This window comes from Balaenoptera physalus (genome assembly GCF_965194825.1).
Source record: "Balaenoptera physalus genome assembly, chromosome: 1".
Taxonomy (NCBI): Eukaryota; Metazoa; Chordata; class Mammalia; order Artiodactyla; family Balaenopteridae; genus Balaenoptera; species Balaenoptera physalus.
Genome location: NC_138882.1, coordinates 43702941 through 43719301, shown reverse-complemented (window position 1 = coordinate 43719301; position 16361 = coordinate 43702941). Strand labels below are relative to the sequence as shown.

General features: G+C 40.7%; 1 protein-coding gene across 1 annotated transcript in view; it reads right to left on the bottom strand.

The window, feature by feature from the left end:
* Window positions 1-3998: 3998 nt before the first annotated feature.
* CENPF (centromere protein F) overlaps window positions 3999-16361 on the bottom strand; it is a 66987-nt gene continuing 54624 nt past the window's right edge. The window contains exon 20 of the mRNA XM_082471426.1: window positions 3999-12733. Coding sequence (XP_082327552.1) covers window positions 12530-12733 — 204 coding nt within the window. The 3' untranslated portion in view covers window positions 3999-12529. The remainder of the gene's footprint in view (window positions 12734-16361) is intronic.

The window sequence follows — 16361 nt, the reverse complement described above, 5'->3', positions numbered from 1 at the left end:
AAGTTAGTTTTTGGCTTTCTAATCTTTTATATACTTCACAAGACACCCATCAACTATCCAAGTTACTATCCTGACATCCTATAAGAAAACAGTGTCTTTTGTAACTGCCTAAAAATGTGATAGAATTGTCAAAGGCATATGGAATTCGTTATATAAATCTTGAAAGTCAGTATTATTTGTTCTCTGATGGCATATGTTTTCAGCCAAAAAGTTAACACAAAGAAAAGTTATAAATGCCATTTGACGGAGAGACCAGACACAGCCATGCCCGTTTACCTGCACAAGCACCAGTGAGAGCTTCAGTGATATTATTATAGCAGTTCCACAGCCACTTGCTTTTGAATTGAACTGAGTGAGGTACCGAGGCCGACATTTCCCACCCACCGTACACACTGGAGAGCTCTGAGAGCAGAGTCAGCTACATCTCACCCTTTTTCCACTTTTTCCTGGAAGAGCTGGGCTGGGCTGGGCATCTCCAGCTTGGGCCAAGAGAGATCCTCTGAAAAGGACCCCGAGAAGGGTAACTTTTCTACAGGTAATCTCTGGTGCTCCCTGAGAAGTGCCCACGTCTGAGAAAATTGCTTCCACGTCTTAGGTACCTCAGGTTCCTAATCTACCAGTATTTGCTTTTTTATGCAAATAGAAGAAGGGCTTGCTGGGATGTTAAATCCATTCAGCCCCTACCCTCTTAGCCTCTGTTAATTGGCAAGCAGAGGTCACAATGGCCACTTGTCAAGACTGCTGTCAGGACCTTCTGGTGCACACTCCTACACTGGCAAGCTTCTCAGCCAAGATATGGAATTTGGAAGGGAGAAGAACTCTTTTTTTCTTACCTTTTAATTGAGGCTCCCTTCCTTCAAAGTCCTACTGAGAAACATTCTAACCCATGAAGCCTTCTCCTGGCATCTAATTAATTCCCTTGACTCAATTAGTTCATCTTATTTAGAGATTATAGTCTTAAAATGTTGCAATGAAAAGAAAAAAATATCCCTGTAGTCTCACAGGCCATGTCTGCCACTACAGGGGTAAGAAATCTAAAGTTTTGTGCCTCAGTGTTCCCAACTGTAAGTGGTTACTTGAGTATATTGTTCTTCATTCATTCATTTATTCAGCATTTGTTTCATGCTTAGGCACTGAGAATCAATGATGGCTTTTATAAGCTCCTCTTTCCTTGAGAAGCTGATAGTTTACTGGGATTACCCCCAGTGTCCCTATTTTTTTTCATGCTTTTATTCCTCCATTCCATTAAATATTTTATGAGTTCATACTATATTCCAGGCATTATTCTAGGCACCACAGGGGAAAAAAGAGGAAGAGGAGAAGGAAGGGAGAGAAGGAGAGATAAAATTCCATAACCTCATGGAACTTACTGGGGAGAGACGGATAACTTTTTTGAAAAAGAAGAGCTAAGATACTGAGCAGGTAATAGATACTGATAGCATAGATTGTATCAAGATCTAAAAGAATTGGGGGAGGGGCACGTATGGATATCTGGCAAGATTTTCCCTGGCAGAGAGCATAGCAAATGCCAGTCCTAAAACAAGAGCACCTGGCACTTTAACAGAATAGCAAGGAGGCCAGAGAGGCCAGAACAGAACAAGAGGGTGAGAAGAGGAGATGAGGGCAGGAACATGATGGGATCCCGCTCATGAAGGCCATGGAGAGGACGTTGACTTTTACTCTAAGGTAGAAGGGAGTCCACTGGAGACTGTGAGCAGAGCAATGACATAATTCCACTTTCTTTTAAAGGAAAGGCAAGACCAGTATCAGAGAATCTAGTTAGAAGGCAACTTAAAAAATCCAGGTGAAAAATAGTAGTGCCTTGGGCCCAAATGGAAACAGTCATGACAGAGGTGGGAAGAAATGGTTGGATGCCTTATATGTTTGTGTTCTGGGAACTCTTAGTACTTCCACTGTATTCTTTACTAAACTCTACTGTGAATGATTACTTTATCAGGACTGAGAGCTGCTGGAAGCAGTGGCTTTGTCTTTTCCCTTTGTACCTAAGCAGAATTCTCTTAATTTTATTTGTTAATTGCTTAATAAACATTATCTGAAACTTGAATGAACCTGGATCAGAATAGCAAGCTCAGAATTAGACCCACATGAATACAGTCAACTGATCCTTGAAAAAGGAGCAAAGGTAATTCAATATAGAAGAGATAGTCTTTTCAACAAATGGTGCTGGAACAATGGATGTTCATATGGGGAAAAAACCCAAAAGCTAGACACCTGTTACCTTTCACAAAAATTAACTCAAAATGATCATAGACTTAAAGGTAAAACATAACACTATAAAACTTCTAGAAGAAAGCACAGGAGAAAATCTATGTGCCTTTGGATTTGATGATAAGTTTTTAGACACAACACCAAAACACCCATGAAAGAAAAAATTGTTAAATGAGACTTCGCTGAAGTTAAAAACTTCTGCCCTGCAAAAGATACCATTCCGTAATGACTAAAAAAAAAAACCTGATAGAGAAGCAAAAGTAACTATCAAATGAGTAATGGCACATGATCACTGCTCTGAGCACAGAAGTTCTCAAGGGAGAAACTTTCCTCTGACCTCAGAATAGCCAACTTCAAGCCAAAGTCTCTCTGTCCCTAAAACCCATTTGTGCTCATGCTGAGCAATGTTGAAAGGAATATTTAAATCAGTTCTGCTGCTCCCACTGGGGCTTCTCCTCCCCTGCCAAGAGCAAGAAAGACCCAGGATCACTGCTTCCTGGGGGAGATGATGACTATAGTCTCCTGTGTTGCCCCCTCCTGTGATTTGGAAGGTGTCACAAGAGTGGGGCTGACTTGGATACTCCTGTTCCAAGTCATCCCCTCTTTCTGGGGTGCGGGGGGACAGGGAAACAGAACAATATCAACTCTCACTTGCTGGAAATGGAGATCTGTGGATTTTTTTTTTTTTTTTTTGTCTTAAAGTATTAGCATCAAGCCTGGTAAACAGATTATTGTAGAAGAAAAAATATGATTTCTAGAACATGTTACTAATTCGGACACATTTGGTGGAAATTTTAAAAGGTAAAAAACATACATTAAAGAATTTAAAATATTTCTATTACCTCCAAATACACAAGAGAATACGTGTGCTCTATATCAGTCACGGTCCAACCAAGATGTAGAAGTGATACCAGCTATTTAAACAGAGTGAATTTAACAAAGAATTGTTAACTAGATATTACAGAACTGAAAAAGCAAACCAAAGAATGCAAAGGATTTACAGAGGTTGCAAGTGCAATCAGCAGTAACCATTCCTAAGACCAAAGGAACAAAGGGAAGAGGTGAAAATTATTAAAATAAAAATACCTGGAGGAAGGGCCTTGCAGGTGCTGGTTCTCTAAGGGCGGGCAATGAGGCTGATGAGTGTTGGGAGCATTGTAAATTGAACCCATTTGGAAAGCCTGTTCTCCCCAGATAATGCAGACAAATAGCAATCTAGAGCATATAAGACATTTTCACAAATTCCAAATTGATAAGGAATGGATACATTAGGTTCTACTATACCTGCAAAGTGATATAAGGTCATCTCGTTAAAAGAAAAAGGATAAAGCAGGTACAAACCTTCCAGGCTTCAATTTCTTGACCTTTCTGTGATTAGATCCTTGAACTATATACCATCTTGATTTCTCTCAAAGATTGAAATTAGCTCTACTGGAGGTAAATAGTTAACAAACTAGTGGGAAGAAAGTGTTTGTCGTGTACCATTCTCCTAGATAATGGGAATAGTTCTGTGGATTCTGGGACAGAGATTAACCACATCAGAACTTTCAGTAAGATGCTCACCCGATCCATCAGTTGAAACAGATGTCAGCAAAGATTTGATTACTTATTAAGAAGGATTTGGTCTAGTTTTATCAAAAACAAGTGGGAGAAGATGGCTTTCAATACCAGCCAGGGTTAAGGCTGAGAAATCAGTACATCTCTGTCAGTTTCTCACCCTTCTCTGTCCTGATAAAAAAGAGAAGGCAACTGTCATCCAAGCAATAATCATCAATAAGTATTTACAGGCTGGACCCTGTGCTTGAACTGGGAGTATAAAAATGTATATAGGACATTCTACTGTCCCCAAAGAGTCCTGGAATTCAGATGAGGAAATAGGAATATACGTTAAAAATATAGCATATGTAGCATTGTGATGGAACTGCTAACCAAATGAGGTCATGACCTCACTCCCAGCAGGTGGTAATAGAGGGTAATAGAGGAACTTCTTTTAAAAGATTAAGTAGGACTAGGGTAGAGGAACACAAACCAGTCCAAGTCAATGTAGGATAGCATCGCTTGTCAGAAATGTGGTGGCGGAAGCTAAAACTATTAGTTATATCAGAGTTGGAGTTGAAATAACCTGATTTTAGTTCTATAAATAAGCTTTAAATAAGCAGAGGCTTTTTGACTATGCCTGAATAATAGTGGGGGGTGGGGTGGGGAGGAGATGTTTAAACAACAGATAGAGCATTGGAGTGGCTTCCATGAGTTCGTGGTTGTAAAATAAGGACGTTGGCAGGCAATAGCTGTGAGATGGAGTTCCAAGGTCTGCCCAGACCTGGAATTAGCAGTCCTCACAAGACAATCGAACTTCCAGTGCTTGAAATGTGACTGTAAAACATCTAATGTTCTCTGGGTTGTTCTGATCCCCAACCTTCATTCCTTTCCCACCCATATCTCTTCCCAGCTGCTCAATGTTCCTCCTTCCCATCTTTTTTCTCTTCCCTCACTGTCCATCTCTCAGCATTTCCTGATCATCACCATCAATAATGTATTATCAATTACTGTGAGATGATTATGGTATCTAAGCCAACCAATCTTAAGCCCCAGGGCTCATTTACCTCAATCATTTAAAAAATTATTTTGGAGACTAGAAACCAGTTAAAGTGAACACTTAATGTATGAAACCAGAAAACAAGAGACTTTTTTTTAAGTGTTTATCTTTTTGAACTTAAAAAATATATAACAATAAACACAGACTTGAGAGGAAACCTTAATGGATAGCTATCTAACTAGGATGAGTGTGGTTAATAACCCTTCTCTGTTGATGTGTCATGAAAAGTTACATGAGGAAGAAATGTCTTCTCAAAATCTCTATTATTTCTGATAAAAATAATTTTTGGGTTAGGGTGAGTTTATAGACGGTATTTCCTTCTATTCTCGAAATTCTCTTTTACTATTACATTGACTTAAAAGATGTTTTGCTTTTGCAGTGACCACTGCAGATTCTTCATCTGTATTCCTCCTACTTGATCTTCGGTGGGTGTGACCCTCTAACAAACCTCACTATTAAATTTCTCTCTAAAACTCAGTCTTTCTGTCAAGAGGATAATTGTCCCCAAAGCAATATGGTAGGGCTCCCATCCACTGTCATTTAGAGGGAATGCTTGGGAATTATTTGGAAAGTATGATATTCATACTCTGATTTTGTTCTGGTTTTCATAAATTGAATCAAACAAGGTTGTAGTTTGTACATATGAAGGGAAGGAGTATGGGAGAAGGAGAAGGTCTTAAAATTCTGACAGGTTCTATCTGAGGATTTTTTTTAAATGTAAAGCCCTAATTGTGTAAAAGGTACCCACAGCCATGTTTGAGAGCTACTAAGAGAGAAGTCCTAGAGCACACAGAAGCAGCTCGAGTGTGGGTGTTGGCTTGGGGGAAAAGCCTGGTGAGGAAAGTAGAGCGCTTCTGTGAGCCTGTCACCAGAAACACTGAGTGTTCATGCTCTGTGTGTCTGTCCCCATAACTATTCCATTAACACGTACACACGTATATCTCTCTGCAGCTGGCACCCTAATCATGGCTTCCCTACTGGGTTTTCCTAGTGAAATCCCCTGGTCTTTAAGGCTGGGACTGAATGAAGGGATATTTGACCCTCGTAGAACTCAAGATCCGATTTTCTTGATGTGCTTCAAACTTGCTATTCCTTCCAGTGCTGTGAATGATCATTTCTAGAAAAAAAAAAAAAAAAGTGAAAATATTATTCACATTGGCCACATGCTCTATTTTTTAAAAGCATCATTCTGAGTAGCTGGAATGTAGATTTTAGGACAAAGTGTGGGATGCAGAGAAAACTATTTCTTATTCAGGATCTCAATTTCTTCATCTTCAAAATGATAAAGAAAACCTAGATAATTAAACCATATTATTATAATAGAAGTTATGGATGCCCCAAAAGTCATTTTATTTTTGGACTTGCAGCTATTTTAATTACCTGATGTTAAGAAAAATCACAATAGGCAGAATAATGAATGACTTTCAAGGTGGGCATTAATAGGCATTAGGAAATTATGTACTTTCTTCACGTCCTCCCCTGTGTAATTTAGGTTTCAGACAGGTGCCCTGTGCCAATCCAAGCAGAATTGCTTTTCATGACAGACCTGGAGAAAGTAAGATTGTTAAGCATATGGGTTTCAAAGAGCTCTCTTGCTCAGGTAGCAGGCCAGACTCAAAGAAAGGATAAAGAGCGTAGAGATGGACTAACAAAAAAATCAGAAAACAGGCTTTGCAATTATATCAGGAAGCTTGTAGGTGAAGTAACAGAATTTCCTACTGGAAGTTGCTTTAAAAAATAATAGCTTATTTTTGACAAGAAACCCAAGGTTGGTTCAGAGGCTTAACGTAGTTATCAATGACCCACCTTCCAGACCTGGCATCTGTGTTTTGGAAATGTTTTATTTCTGGTCTCAGAATTGGTTACTGCAGAGTGGTCATCATAACCAATCACTGACAAAAGGGAATGGAATGACCAGAATTGGCTTATGCTAATTTCATTCCTTCCCTATGGGCGGGGCCACATTTCCTGAGCAAATGCTGCCCAGCATCTGAACAAAAGCGAGTTCTGTTGGCAGGAAAGAAAGTGGCAGTGACAGTTGAGTAGGCAATCAACCATCTTTTCTGTCTGGGGATAATTTTATTTTTAACTGGCTGAATTTGGTTTAAAAAATAATTCTTCATTGACTACAACGCATGCCACATTTGGAAGATCAGTGTGAGACTCTTTGCAAACCAATATATTCTCTTCTTCAATGAGTTTATGACAACCTCATGGAGGAAAAAATTCTAAAAATTCTAATTTTGTTATACATGTTGGAATGAGATTTAGGATGCTAATTTGGGCTTCTGGTTTTTATAACAGCAGATTGGTAAGTGGAATGTGCAGTAAATCTTCTCAGTGAGAACTTGTTTTAACTTCTAGGAATGATGGGTATCTTCCATTCATTAGCTCTGCCATTAAAATCTGTTATATGCAAGTCCATGAACGTCTGGTATTTCAACTTGTCTCATAAGCTGAATACCCAAACCTCTGAAAGAACCTAACTGGGCAGAGCCAAGATGTAGCTCACTTACCTGCTCCAAGTCGTGGCTGTTTTCAAAGGAAAATAGTCACCTGTTTACAAATCAGCAGTAGCACTTCTTTCCTTCCCCACATGGCTATGATTTGGAGGAAAGTGACCACCAGCCTGCTGTGAAGGCATAAGCTATGGGCTGACCATAAATAGCGTAGGGGAGACAAAGCATTGTGGGCTGACACAGGGCACCCTCATGACCCTCTGCTGGCCCACGTCCAAGAAGATGACCATTAAAACAACAGGCAGATGGCATCCAGGACAAGTAACACCCTCATGTGGACTGCCCAAGGTCTAGAAGGAAGGAGTGGGCTCTCAGCCAGCACACATTCTGTTAGATAACACAGCTGTGATTTCAACACCCAGAGGATCGGCTCACATTTAAAACTGAGAAATATCTCAATGTTTCCCTAAAAAGTCTGTAACTGTGGAAAGCTGCCATTTTCCTGCCTCCTTGGGGAAGGAAGCAGCATTGGGGAAAAATTCGAAGCGGGAAGAAGTGAAATTCCCTATGATTACAACAGTGTAACTTTTGCTGGAAACCATCTCTAACTAAGGGTTAAACAAAGCACATTTTCCTTAGGTGCGGAGTTGTCCTAAGCCCTAAAATAAAGGAAACTCCCCCCACTGGGTTCAGAATAGGAACCTAAAAAGAACTTATCAGGCTTCTTGGCCTCTTTCCTCTCTACCGGGGGGCGTAAGGTAATATATGAGGAGCTTTGGATGGGAGATCAAGTCTAGAACCTCAGTTTTGTTTTGCCACAAACTTAATAACCTTTTTGGGTGTCTTCTTGAGTGGCAAAATAGGACCCACTTCACAAGATTATTAAATATCAAATAAGATAAAGCATTTGAAACTGCAAGGATTCAGCTTGACAAATCTGGTATTTTTATGCATGTAAACATTACCCTGTGATCATCCTCAAGGCATCCTAGAGGAGAGGAACAACAAAGAACAGTTACCTTATTCACCTCCCACATTCTTTACTTTGAGGGGATGAGGGCTGGTGGGATTTTTGTGCTGGAATTCAATCTGCAAGTCAACAAAAACGTATGAACTTCGGGGATATGCGTGTTTCCTCGTGATTTTCTAAAACATCAATAGAACATACCACTTACATTTACACACATAAATACATCAGCATTACACAGGACAGACTTGCCTGCAGCATCAGAACCAACTTAAAAGCCGTCCCTTTCCCTTTCATACCGGGACAGGCTGCTGCTAGAAATGTGGCAGACAGGAATCTGCGCACCTATTACTCTCCAGAAACCACTAGAAAATTCCTGTCCAACACCACAGGATGGGAAGGGTGGAACACACTAGAAAAATGGTTGAAGGGTAGAAAAATGAGTTTCTCGTAACTCAGTGCTTAAAATATATTTTTCCAGTAAAACAATGCTATAAGTGGAGGTTCTGATAGTTGAAACAAAAGTAATTCCCATTTTTAATATATTATGTGTGAACTCAATTAACTTTCTAAGCTTGAATTAGGCACAATTTGCAATGTTGTTTCTATAAAGAAATGTATTTTGAGTTCCAAATGGTCAGTTTATATGAACTTCAGCAACACAACTCATTTGTAATTAAAATTGCAGCAATTGTTTTCCTTGGGTATTTTTTTTTAAATAAATAAATTTATTTATTTATTTATTTATTTATGGCTGTGTTGGGTCTTCGTTGCTGCACGTGGGCTTTCTCTAGTTGCGGCGAGTGGGGGCTACTGTTCATTGCGGTTCGCAGGCTTCTCATTGTGGTGGCTTCTCTTGTTGTGGAGCACGGGCTCTAAGTGCGCAGGCTTCCGTAGTTGTGGCACGTGGGCTTAGTTGTTCCGCGGCATGTGGGATCTTTCTGGACCAGGGCTCGAACCCGTGTCCCCTGCATAGGCAGGCGATTCTTAACCACTGTGCCACCAGGGAAGTCCCCCTTTCCTTGGGTATTTTTAATGAGCCAACCAAAGAAAAACCAAAACCAGCGGACAGTACATTTGCAAGATCAGTAATTGAATGATATGAGCAAATCTACAGTGATTAAACTCATTTGCAAAATAAGCATTAGTGGTTTTGAGAATGGTGAGAATTTTGTAAGACAGAACTTCATCTGAAATTAATGCGTAGTGTTGGATGAACAGATTTATCTAATAATTATAAACTGAAATTTTAAAAATTATCTAATTATCTGTATACAGAATAACCAACATTTTGAGTGCAAAATCCTATGTGTAGTTAAATTGTAACCGATTAATTTAATTATCATGACAACGTCAGGAGTATTATTATTATTCCCAATTCTACCAGAAGAAACTGGGGCATAGTGAAGGTCAAACTTGGCCCCAGGTCACTTGGGGAGCCCAGGCATTCTGACACCTGACTTTTAATGTCTACATTATACTAAACTTGCATATTCAAAGCCTTACAAATGTTTAGATGTTTCAAGTTTTCCACAACAGACTCTTTAAAAAGATTTGCTTTTATTTAAATAAATAGTGCTTATGCACTGAGTTAGTAGTTACAGTTTTTAGAAGTTGAAATATATAGTTTGTCTCATTTTATGGTTTTGAAAATTCAATAGAAGGTAACACAAGTCAGATGCCATCATCCTAGACTGAAGGACATCTCCATTGCACAGAGAGGAAAAGCTACTTCTATCACAGGAACATTTGTGCTATCCGAATTATTCTGGAACAGACTGCTCCTAGAGAGGCACAATATAAACAAGAAAGAGAGTGGGCTCTATGTTCACGAACACCATGGTTGAAATACTTCAACTCTCTGAGCCTACATCATCTTTTATCCAATAAGGATAATCCCCATTTTGCAAGCTTGTTGTGAGGCACATTGTTATTATTAACAAGCTCTCTCGAGACATGAGTCAGAAGCTCCGTGTCTCTTACTTAATCTTAGCCTATGAAATGGAGATCCTAATGTCTACCTCACAAAGGTGTAAGGTTTGAGCAAACATGTGAAATGACTATAATTTTCCACACTGTTTTAAGTAGCTGAGCCATAGCTCAAGTGAATAGTGCCATTAGATACATAGCTCTACCTGGAGGTAGGATGCTAGTTTCAGGTCCTCAGGTTTTTCTAATTAGAACGAACAGCCTGGTTCTTCTGAAGCTACCCAAGTTCTATTCCCTCAGTGTTCTCTCTAGTCAGTGTTCTCTTAGCATAAAGCCCCTTCCTCTAAAGGGAAGGCAGCTTATGTGAGTAGAAGTGGGAGGGAGAGCATAGTCCCCTTTGGACTCCTGATAACTCCCAATAACACAAAGGGCCATCTCAGTTCCTACAGAATATTCAAGAGGGAAAAATCATCTCAACCAAGCCCCTCATTGTACAGATGAGAATCAAATCCCTAGATCTCTGGACTTGGTTATTTCCCCATATGATTTGTCAGCTGGGATCTTATTTGTGACTCACCTGGCTTATTAGGTACTTCAGAGTTGGGACTGTAGTGTATTTAGTTTTCATCCTATATGCAGCTCAGCTCCTAGTGTAATAAGTATTATTAGCTCAAGGAAAAGAATATTTAATGTCCTGGCTGTACATTTATAAGACTGTGAACAATTCTCCACAATTATGAAAATGGAAGGCATGCTGAGTACGTCCTATAACAAGGAACAGCAACGACAGTTCACCTAGGAAAAGGTGAAGATGCTTTCAAGGACCCACCAAACCACCCAGCCAGGCCTACTGAGTGGAATCTTCCAAAAACTGGAGACAGCCAATATAGCTGATGGCCTGATCCCAGCAATGTCTACTCTGGGCCATGCCCTTGAGCACATGGCAGCCTTGGGATGATTTATGATAAGGATATTGCACCAGACCACAACCTCGAGCAACAGAAAAAACAGGAGGAAAGTCAGGATACCACTTTCAGTGGATGAATGCTAAGTAGCTTAATATTATTGAAGCATTATCCAACAATAGAGGCCATCTGGCAAAGGACAATTTTAAAAGATAAATGATAGTATTTGTCAAGGTTTACACATCAATCTGAACTGAAAGTCAAGAGCAAATTATCTTTTACTAGCTCATGTCCTGGAAAACATCTTTACCCTGATTCAAGGACACAAGGACTTGTTCCAAAGTTTTTGGAACTGATATGGCTCATAATGCCTGCATATTTTCAAAGCCCTGTCATCCGTAAATGAGCTGGAAAATACCACATACTTGTATCCTTGCTGATGGGATTTAATGGGCACACAAAATGTGCTAAGCGCTGGCTGGACGTATTATATGCCTACATAGTCTTCATGACCCGTATTCCAAATCACATCTTTTAATATAACTGAATACGTTCACTAAATATAGTAGTATCGTTTGTTAAAACATTTTTACTTTTATAAGAGGCTGGTGAAGTTAGCAAGAAATGGTACCAATGTTCATAGTATATTTATATTTAGGAATCATTTATACAGAAAACAAAGGTGAATTTTTTAATAGAAAAAAATGCCGTATTTTAATAGAAGATCACCATTTATCAGAATGCATACCAAAATACTGCAACAAATTGGTCTTCAACAGAAACAGCACAATGACAGAAAACTCGATATGCTACACTTCTGAGGAGTCTGCAGCCAGGGTAATTGGAAATCAACACACAACTCCCACTACCCCACACACAAATATGTACAGGTTATATAAGCCAAGATTTAGAAAACACATTGAAAGAGAAGGGACACACCCACATATGTATTTGTGTGCATGTTTTCCTTGAAAACATATAACATTGTTTTCTTTTGTTTTACTCAACTCAAAGAAATTCTTGATCTAAAATTATTTCATGCTTAACACTATAGAAAGGAAATACCATAAAGCAAGTTTACATTTTCCTGGGAGCTGTTTGTTGCAAGTAAAAAATGTTTTGCATTTTTTCAGTGTAAAAATCCGCATAGAAACAGGAGTTGTTATACAGTGCTTGCCATTTGTGTTAACATTACCAAAAAGCTTTATACAGGACTATTATACATTACAGAAGAGGAATATCAATGAAGAGGTAATCAGTGCTTCCAAACTTTTCTAACTGTTATACAGGGGGAGATCTAAAGAGTCCAACATATTTAGATTTATAAGGAATTGTTTTCTTCCCTCTGATAATGTGCTCCCTGAATAAAGAAAAACCCCACAGACGCACTGCCTTCTATTCAACTACAGCCACCTTCCAGGGGTGCTGACACACAAGGGCCCTTCTACTGGACCCTACAGTTCTCACTGCCCTTGGACTCGGGGCCAGCTTCTGGGCTGGGAGCCAGCCGGACTTGCCTGGCCCTCAGGCCCTCCCTGGGGCTGTCAGCCGAACTTCTCTCAGGAAGGTTACTGATGGAGAGAGATCTGGTGGTGGGTTCTCGGAGGGCAGTGCCTGAATCCACTGGGCTCTGTTGAGTAACTTTGACCTGCAACACAAGCGTCGTTGTTAGAGGTTTAAATCACGTTCACATTTCTACAACGTGAAAAATCAAGCACTTAGATCACCAAGTTTGAAGTTAAATTCTTCTTCTAGGAGTTATACACAGTTTTACTCTTTCTTCTTCCCTGAAAACAGGCCCCCATCTAACAGAGAAGCTAGAGAAAAGGGTCGGACACAACCTCTGACCAGCCGCCTTGCAAGCTTCCCTTGACACCTGACGGCCGCAAACTCACTCCCAAGGCCAGTGTGACATTCTCAGGTCAGAAGGTACACTCTTTGAGGGCAAAGACTATGTCCTCTTTACCTTTGCGTCCATAGTGCCCAGAATATGCCTACCTGGCAAACATTCAATATTTGCCTAAATAAGAACCCAAAGCAGCTTCCATTTATCTTATCTGAGCCCCTGCTGTCATTCAAATGAACGTATTCCAGATGAGTAATATCACCTTCATAGAGTGGAAGCTTTATTTACAACATTTAAAAGACCTAGAGCCTCCTCCTCACATACCAGCATTTTAATCATTCCCCTTACATTGTTGTTTTATTCCCATATTTGGTTTATGGCAGAAGGGCAGCTATCTAATAATCAAGTCCAGAAAAAAGTAAATTCCCTTTCTGATGTCCTGCCTTTTAAGAGAAAGAGGGAATCTCAAAAATGTGAGACTTTAAGAAGTAGATGAGGGCTTCCCTGGTGGCGCAGTGGTTGAGAATCTGCTTGCCAATACAGGGAACACGGGTTCGAGCCCTGGTCTGGGAAGATCCCACATGCCGCGGAGCAACTAGGCCCGTGAGCCACAACTACTGAGCCTGCGCGTCTGGAGCCTGTGCTCCGCAACAAGAGAGGCCGCGATAGTGAGAGGCCCGCGCACCGCGATGAAGAGTGGCCCCGGCTTGCCACAACTAGAGAAAGCCCTCGCACAGAAACGAAGACCCAACACAGCCAAAAATAAATAAATTAAAAAAAATTAAAAAAAAAAAAGAAGTAGATGAAAGGGCAGGGTAGTGGTAAAGTCGAGATTTTTTTGAGGTTTCCATGGTAGCGAAAAAAGATATGGGGTCGGGAAAGAGAAAGAGGAGCAAGACAGAGGAAGCACAGAAAAACGTCACTTAACCAAAGCGAAAGGCAAGAGCAGACAATTCAGGTAGGAAGATTTGTAAAAGAAAAAGAGGAAGGACTCTTAACAAGGGTGAAACGTGCTCAGTACCAAGTCTGAGAAGCGGCTACGGGACACATCACTCCCTGCGCAACGGATTGCCAGTGACCTCCTTCTGAAGCAGTAAGAAGAAAGAATGGAAATTATTTCCCCGTTTATATTCTTTCCATAGGAAGTACGTGGTCTTAAAAGGCAGCTAAATACTCTTCATTACAGAAAACATAGTAAATCTGGCCGACAGATCAGATCCCTGGAAAGCTTGCCTCTGCCTCAGATGATGTGCAGGACATTTAAAAGGAGCAGCCTTGAAGGCTCAGGACTTAATGGAAAATTACTGTCCATGGAAAGTTGAAGGAAAAAAAAAACCAGAGTTTTACTGGCGCTCCTCTTTCTTTTCTTTTCTCTCTTTTTTTTAAAAGTAGAAAGTGATACAAAAACAGACTTCCCTTGAACCCAACAGATGCAGGAGAATCAAACCTTTAGATTCACCATTAAAAGCAGGGGGATGGGGGAGTGGGGGGTGGAGAGATCATGCTGGGGAAAGAGAATTTAAGCTACTCAATTCCTGAAACCCAGTTAAATAGCCAAAGTCCACCCTTTGGCCTCCCCCTCTAGACTCAATTTCTTTGATTCTGAATGAGGAAACTGTAGCCGGTGATCAGAGTTTACACTCTGGATTTGATCCTCAGGTTGGTTAGTTAGCCTCAGACCTATCCATAACTAGGTGAGGTCAGACTTACCAGGTACTTAAGCTATTAAGTGCACCCATGCCCTAACTGTCTTACAGACTGTGTCTGCAGCCACAGTGGGGAGAGGGCAGGTATGCAAATGGCTCATTGGAAATGAACCTCATTAGTAGGAATAATGGCTAAGACCCCACGAAACTGCTGACCGACTCTGTGGTGACGACCTCACCATCATCTTCTACAATTAGTGGATGTTTCTCTGGAGCTGACTACCAACCCCAGATTCAGATCAAGTCTACACACAATCACGACTCCCTTGTTCCCAGCAAACTGGGAGCTCTGGGCTTATTCATCCCAGAGACATAACAGAGAACAATCCTCACCTAACCTGCATTTTACCCATGTTCCCCTTTGAACTTGTCAGATGTCACTAAAGGTTCCGTTAAACGATCTAGGAAATCTCTCAACACTCAGCCAGTGACTTCAGGCGAAGGCTCATAATCCCAAGTTTCTAAACAACTGCTTTAGGAAATGACACCTTGCTCTCTCTTTTTTCAAACTGAATGATGAAATATGCTCAACAGATGAGGCAAGCATTTTATAAGGTGATTCAGAAAATGCTGAATTAAATTAAAAATCAATAGGCTGGGGCTTCTCTGGTGGCACAGTGGTTGAGAATCCGCCTGCCAACACAGGGGGCACGGGTTCGATCCCTGGTCCAGGAAGATCCCACACACCGCGGAGGAACGAAGCCCGTGCACCACAACTACTGAGCCTCTGCTCTAGAGCCCATGAGCCACAACTACTGAGCCCGCGTGCCGCAACTACTAAAGCCTGTGCTCCACAGCAAGAGAAGCCACCGCAATGAGAAGACTGCGCACCGCAACGAAGAGTAGCCCCTGCTCGCCGCAACTAGAGAAAGCCCGCGCGCAGCAACGAAGACCCAACACAGCCAAAAATAAATAAATAAAATAAATAAATTTATATATATTAAAAAAAAAATCAATAGGCCGGGTTTCAAAGGCTTGCATCTAATCATGAAGTCCCCTATAACCTTCTTTCAAGAGGAACCACCCTCCATTCATGTGCACAAGTGCACAAAATTGCTTAGCAATTCATAACCGCTGGTGCCTACTGCAGCCTGTAGCTAAGGCAAGCACACAAATCTGCAGGCAGCCATGGTTATCGTTCTGTCCTCAGCAGATGCGACAGCAGCGTGGAGAGCAGGCCCCCTAGCGTGCAAAGCTCTCTTTCTTAGATAGTAAGTCTAAACTCCACATGGAAACTGCTTTAACATCAATTCCTCATGAAAGAAGGGAAAAATGACCCATATGATGATTTCGTGAGGTGATTTCCTAACACACCTTTAAACATCTATTATTGCAATCACTTCAGGACATTCACAGCTCCATTCATTCAACAAATATCTCTATTAGACACGAGGACACAGGTAAACTGTAAACATAACCAGGAACATCACAGAAGTCATACTGGGACTCAGAAGGCAGATATTTAGGCAAGTAATTACAGTGAAGTGAGCTGCCGTGAAATAGCAGGAGGTACAGGGTACTACCTATGTGTCATGATTTCCTGTTCTAAAAGAGCCAAATACTTCATTTCAGGAATTAGCTTGTGGTTAATAGCTTTAGTCAAACCTGGAAGCTTTCACTCTTTAAAGGTGCTAGTTGCTTTATGGAAAAGAAGCTGTTCTTATGGTCCCTTGGAAAGTCAGGACCTACTCCAGCGTACTCTTCAGTGTTCGATTGCTACCAGC